This window comes from Mytilus trossulus, chromosome 8, assembly GCF_036588685.1.
Source record: "Mytilus trossulus isolate FHL-02 chromosome 8, PNRI_Mtr1.1.1.hap1, whole genome shotgun sequence".
NCBI classification, from domain to species: Eukaryota; Metazoa; Mollusca; class Bivalvia; order Mytilida; family Mytilidae; genus Mytilus; species Mytilus trossulus.
In genome coordinates, this window is record NC_086380.1 from 4,634,775 (window position 1) to 4,659,580 (window position 24,806).

A 24,806-nucleotide genomic window follows, 5' to 3' on the forward strand; every position below is an offset into this window, starting at 1 on the left:
GACGAAAATGCATCGAACTCATTAGTTGTCTATTGTATTGCATCAGTACACAACTAAAAGCAATGACCAAACATGGCGAGTCTTGGGAAGTATATTTCAGTGCAAGTATGCAGTGGTAGACTACAAGAAATGACAAAGGAGAGAATTGGAACCAGTTCTACTTTTTTCCAAAAAGAAAGATGTCAATGGCAATCACAAACATAAAGTCAAAAGAAAGACCGGCAACATCATAGCCATGAACGCAGCCCTTAAGGTGGCACGGTAGTATTTACATTCCAGGATTTAGGTTGCTCTTTCGTGTACCCTACTTAAGTCAGTGTAGCTGAACAGTGTGATTGGACAAACAATACGGTATCTACTAAACAATCTTTCCCAAACTGAGGGATGAACTGATCAGGTGTAGAAAAATATGAAATAATTATACATACAGGTGAAAATGAACTTTTGATAATTTTTCTAAATTTTGTATTCACTGCATCATAAAAGATCTAAAAGCATTAATGGTCTTAGGTTTATAAAAATAGCAGAAAAAATAAACGGTCATAATACATATTCAAATTCATTTCTGAATATTATAATGAAAGTACTTCAGTTTACTGCGCCGAAAATTGGTCCAAAACATGATAAAAACAATACACAAAACTAAAGATTTATAGCAATATAAACACCACCAACAATCGGAAATATACTCAGGTGATCTGAAAAGGTCCTTGCTCCACTAGTGCCATCCATGGTGTTACTCGTGACTTAGACAAATATAGGAAACATTATCTAAAGTAATCTGTGAAAAAGCCATCAACCCAATCTTAATAGCATCCCTCTATTTTTGAAGAGATGACTCAACTTTACAATTCAAATTGATTCAATACTCCATATCTCCGTATTCCATCCTTGTCAAAAGGTTACATATACTATTATATATTTATAAATAAAATAATAAAACAATAATTTATATATGGATTTAATCATGTTAATGGAACATTATGGATGTCAGTTTATAAAAACACGATTATACCACAAAGTACAAGATATAAGAAAAGCAAGTGACTAGTAAACTGATGGTCATCGTAATGAAATTGTAAATCCATTTCAAACGTATCTTTCGATTCGTGTGTTTAAATCTTGTATATGAGAGCACCCATGAATGAACTCGAACTTCCGGCATCGTAGTCAAAACCATTTCCTATGTAAGAATCACCAGTCTGTATCCACACGTGCTCATTCTTAGCTACTCTACAAATAGCAGTTTTGCTGACCGATACATGTCCAACAGCCATACCGAGACTTGCATGGAGTGTTGCCTTGACAACATTGTCTACTCGTAATTCAGTACTAATGGATTTCCCACTGTAGGTAAGCATTGTCCAGGAAAATAAGTAAACGCCAGTAACAGGTGAAACAAAAACACTGTCTCCATGGTTAAAAATATTTCCATCAGTGTTTAAAATACTGCTAAATTTCACAATGGAGTTTTTGTTGTAATCTACTTGAGCTGCAGGCATCTTTGCATGGAAGAAAACCGGCTCGTTCATCTTAGAATCTGAAACAAATATAGATATAATAAAATTGAGAATGGAAATGGGGAATGTGTCAAAGAGACAACAATCCGACCAAACAGCGGAAAACAGCAGAAGGCCACCAATGGGTCTTCATTACAGCGAGAAAATCCCGCACCCGGAGGCGTGCTTCAGCTGGCCCCTTAACAAAAATGTGTACTTCTGTTCAGTGATAATGCCATTGGGCGTCATACTTAACTCCGAAATATATAAAAGAAAGTAAAATCAAAAATCATGCAAGACTAACAAAGGCCAGAGGCACTTGACTTGGGACAGGCGCATAAATGCGGCGGGGTAAAACATGTTTTTTGATATCTCAACCCTCCCCCTATACCTCTAGCTAATGTAGAAAAAACAAACACAGCAATACGCACAATAAAACTCAGTTTAAAATAAGTCAGTCCGATGTCAGTATAGGTAAATAAAAAGAAACTAAAGAAAGGTTATACCTACAGAAAAGAAGTATACTTAACAACAAAATTATTTTCATTTACCTGTGTTTAATTTTGATTTTACAAATGGCGTAATTTTTCTTTTCAAAGTTGAAGTTTTTCTGAAATTGTTTAGCATTTCACAGCGGTATAATACTTTGACTTTAATTATTCATCCCTTATTTTTATTAACTTTGTATCATAGATCAATTTTTTTCGTTCAGTGTATGTTCATTTGTGTTACTACGTCTTTTGATTGAGTTAAGCCATTCCAATTGATATTTTATAGTGTGTCTTTCTATGTTGTGATGTTACACTATTGTTTCAGATAAGCATGAAGGTTTGGTACCATTAAAACGTTTAAACCCGCTGCAATTGTTTGCACCTGTCCCAAGTCAGGAATCTGATGTTCAGTAGTTGTCGTTTGTTGATGTGGTTCATAAGTGTTTCTCGTTTCTCGTTTTTTTATATAATTAGATCTTTGGTTTTCCCGATTGAATGGTTTTACACTAGTAATTTTTTGTGGCCCTTTATAGATTGTTGTTCTGTGTGAGCCAAGGCTCCGTGTTGAAGACCGTACCTTGACCTATAATGGTTTACTTTTATAAATTGTGACTTGGATTGAGAGTTGTCTCATTGGCACTCATACCACATCTTCCTATATCTATAAACAAAATGACAATGATACATAAATTAACAAAGAACTACTAGCAGTTACTGACATGCCAGCTCCATACCTCAATTAAACTGATAGAAAGATTATGTCTTCATCATATGAATATCAAGCATAATCCCTCCCGTTAGGGGTTTAGTATCATACCATCATAAAATATATGAGAACATAAGCCGTATCATGCCAACAACTGGTTTTAGAATAAATGTGTTTATTTCCGATGCAAAGGCCCTATATAAGTGAATCAATAATAAAGCCAAAATATGCCACCTTTAATTACCTGACAACAGTATCGTAACTATATCCCTTCTTAACAAGTCTGTTTAAAGGTTTTGTAAGCTTTTGAGGTGAATGCCGACATTTTTGTGCGTTGTAAAAAATATTACTATAAAAGATTGGATGTGAAATACCTGAACGTATACGATGTCTGCGTGTCGATTTATATTTACGAATGTTGTCCTAGTACCGATGATAAAATTTAGTAAATGTTTTGGTTTGTGATATCGAAAACCCCGGTGTAATAATTTTCAGTAATACATAGAATACTTTCGCTTAAATCTTATTCGTTGTTAATTACACAAGCAAATCGTACAAGTTTAGATATATAAACACCATAAGATTGTGACAAGGGAACGTCACCATCTTATAATAGATAATTAACAATAGGAAATGAAAAATCATCTCTTTTATCATAAATTTTGGTATTTAGCTTCCCGTTAATGATATAGATATCAAGATCCAGGAAAGGGCAGTGTTCATTGTTAGTATTAGCTTTTTATTTAAAGTTAGTTCAACAGGATAAATCTCTTTAGTGTACATACTGAAGTCGTCATTAATGAGAGCCAATATTTCATCCACATATCTTAAAGTATTATCATTATAATTTTTTTATAAGATGTTGTTTCGATGTGTCTTTGCTGATTTTAGTCATAAATTGTAACTCATAACAATACAGAAACATGTTCGCAATAAGTGGTGCACAGTTATTCCCCATTGGAATTCCGATAACTTGACGATATACGGAATCTGCAAAGCGAACAAAAATGTTATCTATATAGTAAAAATTCAAGGGCAGTTATAGTATCAAAGCATGTCCAATTGACATAGTTCTTTTGTTTGTTGTTACTAAAAAATGACCTTAAAGAGTTTGAACATATATATTCGCATTCTGACTTTTAAATGCCGTTTTAATAAGGTGTGTGCTTTTTTCTCAATATTAATATGGGGCAAAGTGGTATATAAGGTAGAAAATCAAACTTTGAACAGATTCAAAATCACCAATATAAGCATGCAATTTATCAAGTACTTCCAACGTATTTTTGAACCTCCAAAAGTAATTAATTCCACTATTTTCAAAGGCCTCATTTGAACAATTTATTATGAGGTTTTTGATTGTAGCAAGTGTACTAGTAAGTAAAATAGATAGTTTAGAAGTGGAACAATGGCTTGAAGACGAAATAAATCTATATTCGTTAGGTGTTTTGTGCAGCTTCGGAAGCCAGCACATAACTTCTGTAAATTCCGAAATTATTGAAAGGTTTTTATTCATGCGAATAATGCGACTAGATGAGTGTTGCAATAATAAGAACTGGCATTCTGATATCTACAGATTTTATGAAATCAAAATAATTAATCTCGCATTTTTGTCCATTCTTTAAATATCGCATTGATAAATGTCTGTACTTTAAACATCCCGCCATTAATAAATGTCTGTACTTTAAACATCCCGCCATTGTGTTATTGTTCTATTAAATTTTTTGCATACTTTGAACGACGAAGTTATTTTATATCTCTACCTGTGTGACGTTTACATTCTGACGTCAAACACGCGATTCTACGCCAGAGTTAATGTTAAAATTACGATTCGGTCATAGTGCTTAAAGTCCCTCGATCCTTTATGGGTTGATTTGGCATACATAAATAAAATACAAAAATAAGTAAGCAATGATGGAGGTTGTTAAATGTGATATAAGCTTTTTTGTGCTTCTTAGTTAAATTTTTGTTGTGATTAAAATTGTGACACGGTGTTGACTGCTTATTTTGACATTTTTACCTATTATGTCTGTTTGTTTTATTCACGCATCGTTGTCAATATAATGGAATTTGATGCAACTGTCAAACAAGTGAGAGGTTTAGCGCTATAAAACCAGGTTCAACCCACCATTTTCTACATAAGAAGATGCCTGTACCAAGTCAGAAATATGACAATTGTTGTTTAATTATTCGTTTGATGTGTTTGTGCTTTTGATTTTGCAATTTGATTAGGGACTTTCCGTTTTGAATTTTCATCGGAGTTCAATATTTTTGTGATTTAACTTTTTTTCTGACCTTACAGAACTTAATTGATTCGAAACAGGAGTTGGAACCACAACAATCAACAGCCGATTCAATATTTCGTCTTGTTTTTAGTATAATTAAGTTGTATATTTTCCAGCAACAAGTTAAGATATAAGCTTGTAAAATGAATGGTATTTTTTCCATCGAGTGAGTTAACTTCTTTTATTTTTATAGGAGTGCATTAACTGGATGATTTTTTGGTGATTACACTTTCCAATTGCAAAACGAAATTGTAAGTCAGATTTATCCTTAATTATACCCCACGGAACAAAGTTATAATGTTTTTGACCCGTCTGTCCGTCAGTCCGTCCGTCATGCAGTCGATTTGTCTGTTAGTGGTCAGTCTGTCCGTTAGTCCATCCGTCAGTCTGTCCGTCGGTCTGCCCGTCAGTCCTGTTCTTGTCATTGCAACTTTTCTGCAACCACACTACAGAATTTCATAAAACCTTGTAGATAATTAGGACATACTATGTAGATGTGCATATCGTTGAACTTTAAATATTGGTATAAATATACTACTGCAACAGTTTGTCACCACAACTCATCTGAAACCACACAACAGAATTTCATGAAACTTTGTAAATAGTTAGGACTTTACATATCGACAGGTAATTATGATTCAATTATGTTTCTAGTCGTCAGACCCCTTTTAACTTAAAATGTCGGTCTAGATATACTACTGGCTGCAACAGTTAGTCATCGCAACTTCTATGAAAACACACAACAAAATTTCATGAAACTTTGTAGATAATGAGAACAAAATATGTGAATGTGCACATCCAGAAGAAATTTTCATCAGTTGACTTTTGTAGGAGTTATGAATCTTTGAACTTAGGAATCAATAAAAAAAAACAACTAACATAATAAACTGTGGATTCATTATTATTCATTGGATACCAATTTTCGTGGATTTCGTGGGTACAGTTAAACCACGAAATTGAATGCTCAACCAAGGAACGAATGACAAATTTTCCTTAGGCTTGTATGGAGACTTCGGAAAAACCACGAAAATAAATATCCACGAACAAATAAGTTTTCCTTAATCCACGAAAATTGGAATTCTTGAAAATAAATTCCTGAAAATAAATGAATCCACAATTATACATAACCAACTAAAAATAAATTATCAAACATGTAACGCATGTGCACTGAATGATACAGGGTATAATAGTGTGTGTGTAATCAGAAAAGACAAATGTCTATAAATAAAACGACGAAAAGTTGAAAGAAAAGGTAAAAATACGAGGTTACATACACACATAATATAACCACTTGATCTTTTTTGATAGAATCATATTCAAAACAGTGTGGTCCTGGCCATTGATTGACGACCTAAATTATCCCATTGACTGGGACAGATTAGGTGAACGTTTGTCGGTAACAATCGCTGCTCACTATGTACTTGTTAAAGACACTGAATCTGTTGGGTCACCAAAGGTTCTCAACACATAAATAAAGCAATTCGAAAAACAAAACCGGAATAATACGATGTGTTGATTTATATCAATAATATAAATCAAAACATAAAGGTTATTCCTGAATAGTTTTTCGAATTATTTTATTATTAAAGGCGTTAAGAACCTTTGGTGACCCCACAGTTTAAATTCTATAGTAAGTAAGAAGTGAGCAATGGTCGTTACCGACAAACGTTCACCTAATCTGTCCCAGTCAATGGGATAATTTAGGTCGTCAATCAATGGCCAGGACCACACTGTTTTGAATATGATTCTAAAGATACTATTCCGGTATGTTGTTTTGTCACCCAGTTGCTGCCTTATTGACGAATGCCTACATCTCCCTTAAATAGTTCAATACCAGAGTAAACAAGTGTAATTATGTGAATAACCCAACGATTGACAGTCAGATGTATTTTATTTAAAGGTTCACTATGCAAAATGAACGTGCAGTCCATGTTGCCTTTAAAAACATGTAAACTTATCGCCCCTTTAAATAAACTTATTCTAAAAGGTTACCAATTCAACACTGTAATAAGATCATTAAATATTGTTTTTATTGGTATAAATATTGATTTTGTCATCAGTAAATTAAAAGCAAATTAAATATTACTAGTATGTTTTATACATATACACATTCATGGATCTACCATCTGTCGATACCTGTATCTTGGCATTGTACAAGGTCATGTTTTTCTCTGACTGTTTATGACGTCTTTACACTAAATCCATTGGATGTTGGATGTGTACGGATTGATGATTTAGTCTAAGATGCATGATTTTTTTATTAGTTGTTAGTGGCTTTGAACTAAATGTCAGTTAACTGCTAGTACTCTAAGATCTGATCCTAGTGTCTGTTTGTTGTTGGGATGTACAAGTACCCGGCCACGTCTACTTGTATTTTTGTCCATCTGATGAGTTAAGCCTTTTTTAACTGATTTTTATAGTTCGTTCTTATGTTGTTCTGCTATACCACTGTCCCAGGTTAGGGGGAGGGTTTGGATCTCGCTAACATGTTTAACCCCGCCACATTATGTATGTAAGTGCCTGTCCCAAGTCAGGAGCCTGCATTCAGTGGTTGTCGTTTGTTTATATGTTACATATTTGTTTTTCGTTCATTTTTTAAAATAGAAAAGGCCGTTAGTTTTCTCGTTTGAATTGTTTTACATTGTCATTTCGGGGCCTTTTATAGCTGACTATGCGGAATGGGCTTTGCTCATCGTTGAAGGACGTACGGTAACCTATAGTTGTTAATTTCTGTGTCATTTTGGTCTCTTGTGGAGAGTTGTCTCATTGGCAATCATACCACATATATATTTTTTATATTTAAATACTATTTCTTGTCCAGTAATGCATTTAAGACTATTTTCTGTTATTAACATACTAAACACATTCTAAAACTCTAACACATTGGCTAAGCGGGTAACACAAATATCTCAATAAAGCAACAGGACATTGAATAAAATAAATATATGTCTAAACATTATCACAAGCAAAGAACAATTAGAGGCGTGAGTTTTCAGTACTTCTTGTGTAATATTACAATATTCCAAAAGGGGATCGTTTAAAAAAGGGAGCCTAGGTGGGAGTGGTTTAAGTAGTCAAACTTCCGTATCACTCGCCTGTCAAGACTGAGGTTGTGAGTTCGAATTTCACACGTGACAGGGGCGCTCGCCTCCAAACTTAATTGACCAGGGTTGTCAGTTTTCCGATGGTCGGGTTTTCTCTCCGGGCACTTCGGCTTCCTCCACCACTGAAAAAAACAACTGACGGGCACGAAATAGCACACAGTTGTTGAATGTGGCATCTATCTATCAATCAATCAATCAATCAAGCTTTTACGACTTTGATGAGAAAGAAAGATCATATATACATATGTAGGACTCATTTAAAGCATAAACGGGCGTATCATGCGCTTATAGCGCAGCTCTTTATTTGAATATTCTTCTCCCGGTCCAAAATCTATATCAAATATTTGCCACTGAACGTTCAGAAAACATCAATCAATAAATCATACCTTCTCTAAACTTGCAGTATAATGATAACTGTAAACAATATCAAATAAGTGATTCGTTTAAACTTTGGTCAGATAGTATCAGTTATATAGTGTGTTTGTGACCTTATACGATACATACTCCCATTGGTCTGTACAAAAAACTAATAGACAAGTCTAGTTTCTCTCCTTATTTTTTTCTTCAAATTTCCGATGCAATGTACAAAAAGGTATTAATGAATATCAAAGGAAGTTACGAATCAAAGATACAAGGGTGGTGTTTCGGCTTCGAAAGAAATTTTCAAAGCAAGGGACTCATGCGTTAATGTGCATTTTGAAATTGAAACAGTTGATTTATAAAAAAAATTTCAATATAAGTATGACCACATCAATGATAAGTCATGATAACACAGATTGACAACTAATTGATGATGATGATGACAAAGATAAGGATTCAGTGGCGAATTACTGATATGCATATTCGGGTCCAAAGCATTTTAATACGATAAAATTGATATTTTTCTTCCTTTGTATAAGACTGATATGAACTAACACGAACACCAAAAATGAAACTTTACGTGAATTGATGAAAAAAAAGTTTTTAGCATTTTGGTATTGAAAATAACGACGTCAAAGGAAGTAAAATGACGTTAAATGTATTTTTTTATTTTTTTTCATCTAAACTGTATCGATCATTACAAATAAACGGTACCATATTACATGCTGATATTTATAGTGTTGATAGAATATACTATGAGAATGTTCATGTTTTACTCTGACGTTGGGCGCTTTAACGGAGAACCAGTGTGAAGTGCGATAGTCACGCAGAAATGCGATGTTCTACGCCGACGTGCGCTGGACCTTTCGCTGATGTGCGATTGTCTATTAGATGCGTAATTACTAGTTTAAAACGTATATACTGATGTCAAATTATTATGAGAGTTTATATTAGTTAGTATATAGAAATACCAGACATTCAATATTTTCTCCAGTTGCAGTAAAAACCATCTACCGGGCGATCTATCTTATTGTTTGTCCTCATTCACTGCAGTCGTATAGATGTTTCGCTTATTTTGTTTCGTTCTGACTAATCAAGAAGTATTTGCATTTCAAACAACTTCAACGTTTTTCAGTCATTGCAATTAGTTCTGGTTGTAAAGGAAAATAACCTTCGTATGTAGCTTATATAGTGGTCAATTCTGAACGATTGTATGAACGACTGCCTTTTTTGTTGTCTTGGCTATTTACCAAGTACACTACATCGTAACAGTTAGGACTGGAAATGCAATGACCATTTACCATGACTGTTTTAAATTTATATACAGGTTATATACCCTTGAGTTTATGTTTTTCCACAATGTCACCATCGCACTTCAGCATGATCAAAAACGCACTTTAGCGGGACCATCGCGGTTCAGAGTCCTACACATATATGCACAAAAACATTATACTATACCCACAAGAAGAAGGGTAGAATTTGAAATAGCAATACTTACTCTGTTCGATTAGTTCTGTTGCTAAGTCCGTCAAATTTTTCCTCAAAGCATCCAACATATCAATTGTTACCAATGTTCTTCCGTCCAAGGTAATGTTTTGAATTGCTTTTGTATTTTCTCCATATGATACAAGGAGTCCCAAGAGTAGAAACAGTGAACACGTATCGATCATTATGAACAGTGTCTGCATACAACGTTAACTAAACTGATTAACAAGCGACCACTCTTCTTTAAGCCTAGGGTTGTAGTTTCGACAAGATCACGTGCACACACAGGGAGGCGTCTTGTGAATTGAAATATTTTTTTGAAATGCACAACCTCTGCTAGAGTCATCGAAACAAGAAAAACATAACCATTAATTTTAGATGATGTAACTAAAGAATTATTGAGGAAAATTGTTAAAATTAAGTGTTTACGCCACATTTATTATATTAAAAAGCACTCACTCAGAAGCAAAAATAACAACGATTTAACTTGATACTGCAATGGTAAACAGTAAAGAGTTTGACCTAGATCCTTGTACTTTTCATATCTTGATCAGGTTATAAAGATCTACAAGTACTTACAGTTATGAGGAATATATGTTTTAGTTAGGAAGAATACCGGTTTGTGGTTGGGCTCATGTTGCTCGAGTTGTCTTCAGTTTTCTACATTATGTTTTGTATATTGTTGTTTGCCTTTCGATCTTTTCTGGTTTTTTTGCTATGGCTAGTTTGAATGTTACTTCGATATCTTTCGCTTCTCTTTAAATTAAAGTCGACTCATCAAGATCCGGCAAACAAAAATGACCAAATGACACCCCTTTTTAGCAAACTATAAGCAAAGTTTTGGCTGTTTGTGATTGATATAAAAGCATGCTATAGACGAATTCAGGGAAAGTCAATGAACCACACCCGGCAAACAAAAATGACCAAATGTCACCCCTTTTTAGCAAACTATAAGCAAAGTTTTGGCTGTTTGTGATTGAAATAAAAGCATGCTATATACGAATTAAGGGAAAGTCAATGAACCACGAACTAAACAACACAAGGAACCATCAAAAGACATCTCCGAGATCAACATACGATGTTCAACAAAACGGAAGAGTCTCTGTCATTTATCAAACTCTATGTCATCCTGAGTTAAATTATGAATATATTTACTGAGACTACCAAAGATCTCCCCTCAGCACAAAGTTTCATAACAGACATAAACTGTTCAGATATAGACTTAGACCTCATGAACCATGCCACGAAATTGCCTCCGATAAAATTTTGCGAACATCCCATAGAGCAAATTAAATGGATGTTTAATATTTACCATTTAGTATATGGCCGTGTTCTAAGCGACACGCACATGCAGGTCATACATTAATTTGTTGAATGAAATCAAATCTTAATGGGTGCGGTAGGGGGTCGACCGGAATTTTTAGCGAGGATTTCTTGGCATGTAACAGATAGAAAACTCAGGGCTCGAATTCATAGAACAGACAAGGGGCAGTGGCAAATATTTCATGTATATTTTGAACACCGAGATTATTACCCCGACACCCTTTGCCGAAAATAATCTTCTTTTGCTTCTATGTGCCTTCGGATTTTGTTTTGAATTGCAGTTTCACTTTTCATATCCGGTATTTATTCTAATGTAAGCTCCACCTGGTAAAAATCACGTGATGCAGGAATATAGTATCTTGGAATTAAGACGATTTCTTTCTTTTCGGGCGGGGACTCAAAGCATACAACATGCATGTGTATAACGGCACTGTATATTTTCTTATTGAAAAAAGAAAGTTGCCGGTCCGTTACATGAATAAATTGGTTAGAAAGCAAGGTTTTAATTTTAATTAGATTGGAAAGCTTAATTCGAGGGTTGAAAATGGAGAGCACCAAAAACTAGAGGCTCTAAAGAGCCTGTGTCGCTCACCTTGGTCTATGTGAATATCAAACAAAGGACGCAGATGGATTCATGACAAAATTGTGTTTTGGTGATTGTGATGTGTTTGTACTGAACATTCTTGCTGCTTATAATTATCTCTATCTATAATGAACTTGGCCCAGTAGTTTCAGTGGAAAATGTTAGTAAAAATTTACAAAGTTTATGAAAATTGTAAAAAATGACTTTAAAGTACAATAACTCCTTAGGGGGTCAATTGACCATTTTGGTCATGTTGACTTATTTTTAGGTCTTACTTTGCTGTACATTTTTTGCTGTTTACAGTTTATCTCTATTTATAATAATATTCAAGATAATAACAAAAAACGGCAAAATTTCCTTAAAATTACGAGTTCAGGAGCAGCAACCTAACAACGGGTTGTCCGATTCAATTACAGGGCTGATAGATCTTGACCTGTTAAACAATTTAACCCCGTCAGATTTGCTCTAAATGCTTTGGTATCAGAGATATAAGCCAAAATCTACATTTTACCCCTATGTTCTATTTTTAGCCATGGCGGCCATCTTGGTTGGTTGACCGGGACACCGGACACATTTTTTAAACTAGATACCCCAATGATGATTGTGGCCAAGTTTGGTTAAATTTGACCCAGTAGTTTCAAAGGAGAAGATGTTTGTAAAAGTTAACAGATGACGCCGGACGACGACGACGACGACGACGGACGACGGACGCAAAGTGATGAGAAAAGCTCACCTGGCCCAAAGGGGCCAGGTGAGCTAAAAAGGGGGGAGGGTTCCATAGGGAATATTTTTATCTTATGAACTCTACATTTGAAAGGTTTATTTTTATTTTTATTCATAAAATGAGAGAAAAATAAAGGTAAGACAAATTGTGAACGTGGTCTTTCTTCCTTTCTCCCGCATACAGTCACTGTAAACCTGTACTGGCCGGGTTCAAACTTTAATCATGAATTACAAGGACATTTACAGAAGCAAGTTTTTTACCATCAGCAGTGCGATATAAATTCTAACCCTAGTTCAATTATCAAATCAATTATACAGACCAGACTGTAGAGCAGAACGATCACGACAATCGGAAACAGACTACAGTCATGTGATCATGGCAAGTGTATACTGTCGATCAGAGATGGATTTTTTCTTGACTTTTGTTTAGAGCTATTTTTAGTTGCAAGCAGCAGGACGAGACATTCCTTTCTGGACAGGGTTCATTTGACATTTGTCCTATAGGTGCACTGATGTTACACTTGTTTTATGTCCCCCATTTATAGATTGATATGGCAAAAGTGTATTTTGCAATGACGAAATGTTTTGAAATTAATGTTCAATGATGCTGGATAAAAGCTCGCTACATGTGGTACACAAAAATTTGACCACCACTCTATTCCAATGCACAACAGGTTTAATGTCCGAAGCTTGACATTAATATTAGCAATATTATTATAGGATTCGTGGCTTAAGAATTTTGTCGTGTTCTTTAAAACTTTGGACCAATACTGACATTCGAGATTTGCTAAACCTTCCTTGGACGAAGATAAGTATTCAAGCCAAGGGTCAGAACATGGTAATAACGTTCTCACATTACAAAAGTCATTTGAGGTCTGAATTACTGATTAAAGTAAAGTATATTTAGTGCTATGTTAAACTATCCTGCATAGACAAAAAAATTATCTTACGTCACTTAGTTGAGGATTGAATAACCGAAACTTTCTCCATTTTTAAGCGAATAAAAGGCGGTTCTATCAGAAAACATATCTTTTTTAAAGTTGTTAGTCTATTTTACAATGATTTATATTCCTATAAATACCTTTTATTTCATAGAAATCGTCATGACATTGTAAAACTCAATTTTAAGTCTGTTTTGAAATAAGTTTTGTTGCCAGTTTTGCATGTACCGAATTCAACGTATATGGCCAAAACTTAAATTCGACTTTCATTGAGGTATACTAGATGGTTATATTAACAAATACATATTTGTTCATAATTTTCTATAATTTTGTAAGGTTTTGACGGCCGTTGTTCTTATTACTTGAAAAAAAATACATCATTTTAAACTGATAACTACCCCCCTTTTTGTAAAGTCGCATACGTGTACTCGGACAACTCATTTAATGACGGGTTTCCACTTTTTGGATGAAAAATTGAATTAGGAAGAACACAGATTCAAGTTGTCAATCATTCTACTGTAAAAAGGGTATTTAAATTGGAATTAGATATTCATTTTTGTTTTTCCTTGAAAACGACATGTAACCTTTCATCTTGATTTCTGCAAAAACTGCACCATATTTTCTTCTGACAACCAAAATAATCTCAAAGTACATGCATATTTTCTGTAACAAAATATTCTGTAAAAAGTAAAACAACAAAAATACCGAACTCCAAGTAAATTCAAAAGCTATAACACATCAGCTTTATTTGTAGTTCTAATGTATCTGATGACCTCGCCCTTTATGAAACCTTCAAACACGTGTCCACTATTACAGCTTGTGCGATGTAGATATCGGAATTGTTGTTCTAATGTATCTGCTGACCTCGCCCTTTATGAAACCTGCAAAAACGTGCCCACTATTACAGTTTTTGCGATGTAGATATAGTCATATAGGAATTGATGTTCTAATCTGGCTCTTTATGAAACCTGCAAACACGTGTCGATTATGACAGCTTGTGCGATGTAGATATAGGAATGAGTTCGCTGATTTGAAGTGCGTTTTCACATCTAAAGTTCCTTTGAAAATATTAACATCAGTGATCAAGATATATTATTTCTGTAGTGTAAATTTAAGGAACGGCTGATGAATATTTGCAAACTCTAATTATTCCTTAATCATGTCAATATCGTCGTGATGTATTAATATAATATCATCACGATACCTTCCATAGAAAAGAATATTTTTCAATGTTCAAACTTAGAAAGAATTTCTTTCATAATTTTATACACAAGAATATCACAGATTTCAGGGCTTGGTATGGAACGCCATGACTGTCTTCTGATGTTGATTGTTTAATATGTTCGGTGCTTTATGCATTATGTTCGGTAGTATGTATATTATGTTCAGTAGATATCCTATTATGTTCAGTAGTTATTATATATGTTTAGTAGTTTTTACATTATATTCGGTGCTTTGGTTATTATGTTCAGTAGTTTCATTATTATATGCAGTGGTATTTAATTTATGTTCGGTACTTCTGACGTTATATTCAGTACATTTTTCATTATGTTCAGTACTTTCGACATTATGTTCAGTAGATTCAATATAATTTGCATTACATTATGTAATACCTTCAGTAGTCCCGGTTTCTTTATATTCGGTATAGATTATTCATTATGTTCAGTAAAAGCATCGGTATTATATTCGGTTCGTTCAACTTTATGTTCCGTGGTTGTATCATTATGGTGATGTACAGAAGTAAAAGTCGGGATTAAATGAAAATGGAAGAAATGGAAGCAGTTTTAAATCGGTGTGGTTTACGTTCCCAAATTGGCATTTTTCACCAGGAAAAAATAACTTCTGGCTTAATTTGTAAGTTGTCACTACAAGATTTCGCATATTCAGGTATGAACGACAGGAGAAAAATAATGGAATTAAGAATAGCTTGTGTTCATTTCAGTAGCAATATTTTGACTAAGAGTAATAACAAGTTTTTTATTCCCAAAGAAGCACTGGAATCCCTGCTTGAAATCGATTGAACTGTAAAAAATAGTGTTAAAGTTTAACACGTGAAAGTGTGAAAATGAATACACTAGTGTTAAAAAATATTCACCATGTGTGTTAAAGAGTAATTGTTATTAACACTGTGGCCCGGAATAACACGTTGAAGTGTTAAAAGGTATTGATAGATGCAAGTCTAAATTTTTTGTTTCAGCACATTGAAGTACATTGTATGTTTTTTGTAGAACACTTGTTTACGATGATTTAATATGTATTCAATACTATCGTTTTTTAGTTTTATTTTAAAACTTTCATTAAATAATTTAGAAAAATGAAAAAAAACATCATTAACGAATCCAACAGAGTCAAGAACCAATTATCTTCTTTGTACACATAAAGATTTAGCAAAATTAGGCATATCTTATAAATCTTAATATGACATTAATTGAAAACGTAATTATTCAGAAACCAACTATTGGGATAAGAACAAATTAATCTTTAACACGGATGTGAAAACAGCATGCACACAGATTAACACACCCATTAATCTCTTCTCAATTAGCACGTGACAGGATGCTGAAATTTTACCGCCTTTTTCGAAACGCTCCATCTTTTCAAAAGTTGGAATCACAACTATAATAGTCAGAAAGTGGTCAACACGTCAAAGAAAACAAGCAAACACAGATTTAAATACAACTTTATCAACTAAAATGTAAGTATTTCCTTTTATATATAATTCTGTGTGATGCTTGTCTGTCTAGAGACAATAACATGAAATCTCTGAGTCTTGGCATGACAAGTTCAAAGAGTTGCCGCGCGTTTCCATCACATGTGATGCCGGATGGCTTGATAGTGGTTAATACATATATCCCTATCTTTTGTTAAATACTTATATAATCAAAAAAACTTTTTTATCATTTGTGATGGCTTTTATTCTTATAATTTGGAATTAAAAAGGATTCAACTTAGTTAATTATAATAAACATGATAAAGGGGGGTGGATGTCACGTGTTCTCCGAACGGAATACTTTTCAACTTGTTCACCGTCATCGACATGACTGTTACAACCGTCATTTCCGATGTAAATATAAACACTCCAGCTGAAATATTCATACTGAATATTTGAACATATACCCGATTATTTTACAGTAATATTTTTGTTTCCAGATCCATTACAGATCTGAAAATATACCCAAGTAAGAAGAGAACAAGTACAACCAGTACAAGTGCATGTACACTGTACCAGACAGTGCAGACTTTCAAAAAACAAAGCATAGGCATATCTTTTGTGTTCTTTCAATACCTGTTACATTTAATGGATTTATCATGTGTGTGTCATATATTTAAAGACGGTCATGCAAACTGAAAATTATATTTACTGACAAGTATCACTTTTTAAACACATTAATCCCCTTTTTTGGCACACTGGTGGATTGAGTAGCTAGTGTGAATAAAAATGTTTGTGTAAAGAATTCTATAAGATCTACATTTTATCCATTTTTCATTTATATAATTTGTTTTAAACAAGTCAGTATTAATTATTGTACAAATGTATACATCTTCTTCTTCTTCCATATAAGAGTTGGGTTCCTTTAATGAAACGTTTAAACTCTGCGGGACTACGCATGGTGACATCACATATCTAGTCCCCTAAGGCTATATACAGTATTTACAATAAAATCAGTTTGTTACGGTTAAAATTATGTACAATCGTCCAGTCTGGTATTAATGTGTTGTCTGTAGCCCTGAGCAAAAATCTTCCACTGATCCCGCTTCAGCAACCCTGACAGGTAATGTATTCCATTCCATGATTGTTCTTGGAAAGAAGGAGTTCCTGTAGACATCACTGGTGACCCTCTGTTGGTAAAACTTGTGTCCTCCACGAGTTCTACTGTCGCCACCTTTGAGCTAAGTACTCTTGTTGATGTCTATCAGCTCATTCTGGATACGATAGAGCATGCATAGCCTGTTGTCACGGTGTCTTGTCTGTAATGTGTCCCATTTAAGATCTTCTAACATTGTAGTGACGCACCCTGGTGTGCGTGATGTGTAGTCATTATAGACAAATCTAGCAGCTCTCCTCTGTATAAGTTCTAGTGTGTTGATGCTTGCTTGGTTGGTTGGGTCCCATATAGTAGAAGCATACTCTATGACAGGTCGCACGAGTGTTGTATAGCCAGCAGCCTTTACTTTCCTGGTACATTCTTTAAGGTTTCGTTTGACAAACCCTAGTGTTCGGTTACCTTTTGCTGTAACACTCTGGATATGTTTGCTCCATGAGAGGTTGTTTGATATTGAAACTCCCAAGTACTTAGCACTATCTACTGGTTCGAGTATGTGTCCATGTAGAGTGTATGGGTATTGTATAGGTTCTTTGTTCTTTGGTGGTATGCGGATAATATTGCATTTTGTTGGATTAAATCTCATCATCCATGTTTTTTCCCAATTTTCTAATGCTTCAAGGTCTTTCTGAAGTTGTTCTGTATCTTTGGCGTTACTACTTTCCCTGTATAGTAGACTGTCATCAGCAAAGAGGCGGACATCTAATTGAGTATATCCGGGCATGTCATTGATGTATGTTAGGAACAATAAAGGACCTAGTACTGTGCCCTGTGGCACACCTGACAGAACATAGTCTTGTTGAGATCTAGCACCTTCCAATACTACCTGTTGTTTCCTGTTTGATAGGAATGAACTGATCCAGGAGTTTGTCCGGCCCCTTACTCCATAAAATTGGAGTTTGTACAGCAGTCTTGAATGAGGAACCTTGTCAAATGCCTTTTCAAAATCCAGGAGTATGATGTCAATCTGGGTTCCATTTGAAAGGTATTTGGCTATACGATCGATGGTGATGATGAGCTGACTTTCACATGATCTGCGTTTCCTGAAACCATGTTGGTTGTCACAGAGTATATCTTGTTGAACAAAATGTTTCATTATGCTGCTGTGAACTATATGCTCTAACAGCTTACAAGTGATGGAGGTAAGGGAAACTGGACGATAGTTGGCCGCTAGGTGAGTATCCCCTTTCTTGTATAGTGGCACTATGTTTGCATCTCTCCAATCTTGTGGAACTTCTCCTGTATCAAGTGAAAACTGAAAGATTCTTGTCAGAATTGGTGATAATTCTGCAGCAGTTATTTGCAGTCTTTTGGTTGGTATTTCATCTGGTCCTGCTGCTTTGTTGGTGTTAAGGTTTTTTTAACAGTTTGAATACCCCATTTTCAGTTACTGTGATGTCATTCATTGTATTGATGTAACTAGGACCTTTATCGGGAATAGTGCTGCCATCTTCTTTTGTGAAAACCGAGCAAAACTGTTCATTTAAGATATTGGCTTTACTCTGGCTGTCGCTTTTAAGGAATCCTTCCTTTTTTTTTGAGTGGTGCAACTCCAACCGAGTCCTGTCCTTTGCTCTTCAAGAATGACCAAAATCTTTTCGGTTTCTCAGTGTAACTGAGACTAATGATGTCATTCATATATTCTTTGTATGCTTTTCTTATTTCCATTTGTGTTTGTTGTTGGAGGTATTTATATCTATCTCTGTCTCTCTTTTTCTTTGTTTTCCTTGATTTCTTGTGGGCCTTGTTTTTCCTTCTTATTAGGCGCTTGATGGTGGTATTGATCCAAGGATGGGTAAACTTTGTAGGTGTCATCTTTGTTGGTACTTTCTGATCAATAATTTTCATGATGTTTTCTTTGAAATATTTCCACATGTGTTCAATATTAGTGAAGGTCGTCTGGTTAAAGGTTTCAGCAAATAACCTAACCTCATTTTGTATTTCATCTATGTTGGTTCTTTTCCATAGTTGTATTTTACGTTTAACCGGTTTAGGTTTTTGTGCTTTAATTGAGGTATCAAGAAGGACAATGTCGTGGTCGCTGTTACCAATAGCTGAAATCGGTTTACATCTCTGCTTAAAACTTGGATGGCTTGTCAAAATTAAATCTAGAGTTTTTTCTTTTCTTGTAGGGAAGTCCACTATTTGTTCAAGATTAATGTCTGCTACTATGTCCTAGAAGGTTTGGTTCACTTTGGATGGATATTGCGTACCATTTATGGCTAAATGTTCCCAATTGATGTCTGGAATGTTAAAGTCACCACCAATAATAAGGGTGTTCTTTTTGGTGCTATTTTTAAGGCGGTTGAATTCATCTTGTGTATATTCTAGGTACTCGTTGTCTGTTCTATTTGGAGGTCTATAGTATGATGCCAATGTGATTTTCTTTGAGTTAGTTGTTATTACTCCACTGATCATTTCAATATTTTTACTTTTATATACATCATGTAATTGTAGATGTTTTTTGGCTGCTATGAGAACACCCCCATGTCGATCAGTTGGTCTATCTCTGCGTTGAATATTATAATCAAGGTCATTTGATAGTATTTCGCTTGATGATATGGTGTCATTGAGCCAAGTTTCTGTTCCCAGTATGATATCGGGATCTGTATCTATTATGAGAAGCTCTAATAGCTTTCCTTTCTTCCTCAGACTTTGAAAATTAATATTCAAGATTCGTAAGCACTTTGTGTTGTTTGCTCTGTTAAACGTTTTTGATTTGGGTTTAATAGGTGAAGTTGTAGTGATCCCATTAGACTCTGGTAGTATATCAAAAGTTGAGTCGTGTTCTGTGTTAACGCTTGATCTAGTTGTGTTTGTAATGCTGGATGTTGATGGAAAAGATATATCTGATTCGCTGTGAATTAATGATGGATGTTCAGATTGATTTATTATTTGATCATTGGTGTTGTTTTCATCTAGTTGAGGTGTCGAGTAAATAATCGATGAATTATTAGGTGCGGCACAGTTTGGACATTTCCATGTATCGCTGCTGTTACCAAGTCGACTAAATTCTGTTGTCGACATTCCAATACATATTTTGTGCAACCACTGATCACATTCATCACATGCTATTGACTGGAGTTTACAAGCTTTTTTACATATACCACAAGGGAATTTTGGATGCCTTGGTTAAGGATTTTGTTCAATACCACTCATAAGTAGAAGTATAAATCTGTGACCTGATGTTTCTAGGCCATTGATGGACTTTGAAAGACGTCGGTGTTTTACATGACGAAGCCAATAAAATACGTTCAATCCATTTGACAAGTCTCTGTGAGTCACAAATGATAAATTTTGACAATCTTTATATGGGACATTGTTGCAATTTAAATTTATGCAAAGTTGATCTTGTTGACTGTTGATGATAATGTTTTGCCAGATTATGTATAGTCATAATATCTGCAAAGATTTCACTTTGTTTACGTTTGGATTCATATTTGCCGCCATTACGTTTGGAAGGCTACATTGTTGACCATGGATACCAGAGTATTAAACAGTTTTTACGGTAAATATAACGAATCAGTAGGTGAAGTGGGAAAGTGTATGTTTTGTGTTTGCATCAAACCATACATTTCAGTCCTGGTCCTGTAGAATAGTAATTAATCAAAGAAATTTTCGGAGCCAAGAAGGAATTCGACTGTATTGTCACGCATGCACATGTACCTGTAATACTTTGTAACACAGATTTGGAACAATACAATATTATGCTATTGAAAGAGTTTCATGGTTCTTTTGTATTACAAAATATTATGGGGTTATTAAAGTGTCTCAATTTACTGTCTTAAATGACTTCAATACTTTGCATTTGCATTTATACATAAGTGATAGGTAGTCTTTTATATAAAGTAATAGTTACACATCTTATGCATCTGAAGTATTTTTGTTAATATGTAGAAAAATAAAATGAAGTTAAATGCATAAAGTATTGATGCATCTAAGTACATGTTTTTGACACATTTAATTTAAACCGTTACTGGTGGTTTGAAGCCATACATTGTATACAGTTTTACCTACATGTAAAAGTTTTTGATGGAGTACTATTGTCCTATGTGTGTTTACACTACAAGATCTCATAAAGATTTCTGCATTCATATTGTACGAGTACACAAACATGACCCCAGGTTTATCATACACTGTCAAATAAGCCAATGTGCTTTCAGTACAAAGGTTTGGAATAGCTATAAACAGCATATCAGTAAACGCCATAGAAATGATCTTTTAATTGATTTGGTAAATGATCATGATGATGACAATGATATAATTGTACATGATTTTGGCGGGGACATAGTTAATGTTAATAATATGGAATTAGATAATACACAGGTTTTAAATGCAAGCTATATTTTGTCTTTAGAATCTTGTCACAACATTACACAGTCTGCAATTAACCTAATAGCTCACAACACCTCAGAACTGATAAGTAAACACTTAGAAGTGTATAGAAATAAGTTAAAGAATGAAATTCAGACAAAAGGGCATGCAGAAATAGAAAATATACTGTAAGAGGAAGCAGCATTATCATGTTTAGATGAGCTTAAATCTGAACATAAACGTCGCACATTTTATAAGACTCATTTTAATATGGTTAGTCCACAGTCTATAGAACTTGGATACCACTTAAAAAAATCTCAAGGTGGGATAAAGAGAATAAGAGACTATGGATATTTTATTCCTTTTGAAGATTTAATTACTATCCTGTATTGTCTGCCAGAGGTACAATTTTGGTTCCAGAACAATCATAAAACTCATGACACTTTAATGAGAGATATTTGTGATGGTTGCTACTTAAAAGAAAATCCCCTTTTCAGGAGAAACCCCAATGCTTTGCAGATAATATTGTACAATGATGAAATAGAAATTGTAAATCCTCTAGGGACACATGTAAAAAAGCACAAAGTTACACTTTTTTATGTAGCATTTGCAAATATTCCTCCAGAATATCGTTCAAAACTACAATCATTTTTTTTAGTGGCTGTTGCTAAATCAAGATATATCAGAAAGCATGGTGTGTCAAAACTTTTGTAAAATTTTATTTAAACTGTTAGTAGATTGGTATCAGGTGGGTTTGAAATTCAAGTGAATGGTAGGGCCCATAACATTGAAGGGGCATTAGTAATGGCGCCTGCTGACACTCCAGCTGCAAACAGTCTAGGTGGCTTTAAAGAAGGTGTGGGGTTTGCATATAAAAAGTGTAGAACTTGTCTTATATCAAAAAATGAATTGAGCAGGCAATTTAGGGACACCCATTTCATCGAAAGAACCAATGTTAATTATGACCAAAGTTGTAGAACTCTAGAGGGTGAAATGACACGTGAAACAAAAAGTTATTGGAGTAAAATGTTTGGTATAAACAGTAGAAGCTGTCTCAATTCTTTAGATAATTTTGATATCATACAATGTTTAACTCATGATCCAATGCATGTTTTACTTGAAGGTTTATTACCTTATGAAATGTCACTTTTACTTACTCACTGCATTGACATGAAAAAGTACTTTTCACTGAACTGGCTTAATTCACAAATAGACTCTTATCCTTACTCTCTTGTAGTAAGCCTGAACCTATTCAGAGAAAACATTACTTTGTTGATGCACATGTAAAACAAACAGCATCAGGGATGCTATCTCTTATTAGTTTTTTACCTTTTATAATGGCTAGAAAAGTTGAAAGGGGCGATAAAAAGTGGTTGACATTTTTAAAACTAAAACAGATAACATTTGTGTGTCACAATCCTTATGCAGCGCAAGAAACTGTTGAGGACCTTCGAAATCTTGTAGAAAGTCATCATTTGAATTTTCGTCGAGAATATCCAAAAGCTTCAGTTCCACCCAAAATGCATTTTTTGGTGCATATGGCAAAGCAAATTCAAAGATTTGGTCCAGGAAGATTTCAATCTTGCATGAGGTTTGAAGCAAAACATGCTTTTTTTTAAGAATAAAAAATGGAGGTGCTTTAAGAATTTACCTCTTAGCTTGGCCATATTCCTTCAGAAATGGCTGTGTGGACAAATGATTACACCATTAGGGACATACTCTGGAAATTTTTTGTATGCTGGAGATGAAGTAAAAGAAGGTGACAATGTAATTATTGAGGAAATGCAAGAATTACACAAATTATGTGTAAAAGAAAGATTCCCAAATTCTGAGTCTGTCTATGTAACAAAACAGGTTAAGATCCATGGATGTGTTTATAGAGAAGGTGTTATTGTGGTTTCATCATGTGATTATTTTAATCCTAGTTTTGTTAGGATTATTGAAATTGTAATCAAAGATCAAGACAATTTTTTTCTTGTGCAAAAATCTCAAATAGTTGATGTTAATCTTCACTTAATCAGTTATGAAATAGAATTTGAGAATTCATTTCAACTAGTAAGTTACAGAGATCTTGTGATCAAGCTACCACTAAAATGCATCTTTTAAATGACAAACTGTTTGTAATGAACAAATATGCTCTCTTAACATTAGATTTACCTTGATGTATTATGACTTTTAATATTTTCTGTTTGATATCATGTTTGTTATTTAAGTTAATTTACCTGATATGATTCATATATCTTGGCTGTTTGTATGTTTTATACTACTAGTATGCAGAATTGTAAAACAATGTATATATAATAGATGTTTGCATAACATGTCTCATGATGATACACACATGTTTGTTTTTTCTTTTGATCTTCATAATTTTTTAAGTAATAAAAAAAAATATAAGAAAAAAATTATTTTAACAGAAAATTATGCCTTTGTTAAAAGTGTGGGATGCCAGTCGAGTTCAAAAGAAGGCTATCATTGTGAAAGATTTGACAATTGCAGCTATTTCAGACAAGGGTAAGTTTAAATTGATAATACGTGTAAGCATAAAAAAGAAGATTTGGTGTAATTGCCAATGAGACAACACTTCATAAGAGACCAAATGACACAGAAATTAACAACTATAGGTCTCAGTAAGACTTTCAACAATGAGCAAAGCCCATACAGCATAGTCAGCTATAAATGCCAAAGCCTCGAAATGACAAATGTAAAACAGACAAGAAAACTAACGGCCTAATTAATGTACAAATAATTGAACGAAAAACAAATATGTAACACAGCAACAAACGAAACAGTAAAATACATTGTATGTTATTATAATTCCTCATAAAATTTTCAATATATATGTAAAATGAGCTGCAAAATATTTCATCAAAGACTTGTCCAAAATGAATGACTTCATACTTGGCCACCAGCTTAACAGTGATGAGTTGTAATGTGTAAGCACTTTTCAGATTTTTAAAATACCAACTTCATGTTTTCTGATGCTTAGCACAACATCACTTGCAACATAAAAAAAAAACCATGAAACTAATTTTTGGAGGGAAAAAAACCATTTACCTCCAAAACCTTTCAAGCATTGGCAGGTAAAATCACAGCTGCTTTGAAGGGCGGCCTAATAAAATGATTTTCAAAATGATATAATTGCACATGAAATATGCATATTCATTTATGAAT

General features: G+C 34.1%; 1 protein-coding gene across 1 annotated transcript; it reads right to left on the reverse strand.

Annotated features, from left to right (window-relative positions):
• Positions 1 to 945: 945 nt before the first annotated feature.
• LOC134681592 (complement C1q tumor necrosis factor-related protein 3-like) lies at positions 946 to 10,247 on the reverse strand. Its single transcript, XM_063541241.1, has 2 exons — positions 9,941 to 10,247; positions 946 to 1,540 (listed from the first exon to the last, which is right to left on the reverse strand). Exons 1-2 carry the CDS (start codon positions 10,128 to 10,130, stop codon positions 1,116 to 1,118), a joined length of 615 nt encoding a protein of 204 aa, XP_063397311.1. The 5' UTR covers positions 10,131 to 10,247; the 3' UTR covers positions 946 to 1,115.
• Between the last annotated feature and the right edge of the window lie 14,559 nt (positions 10,248 to 24,806).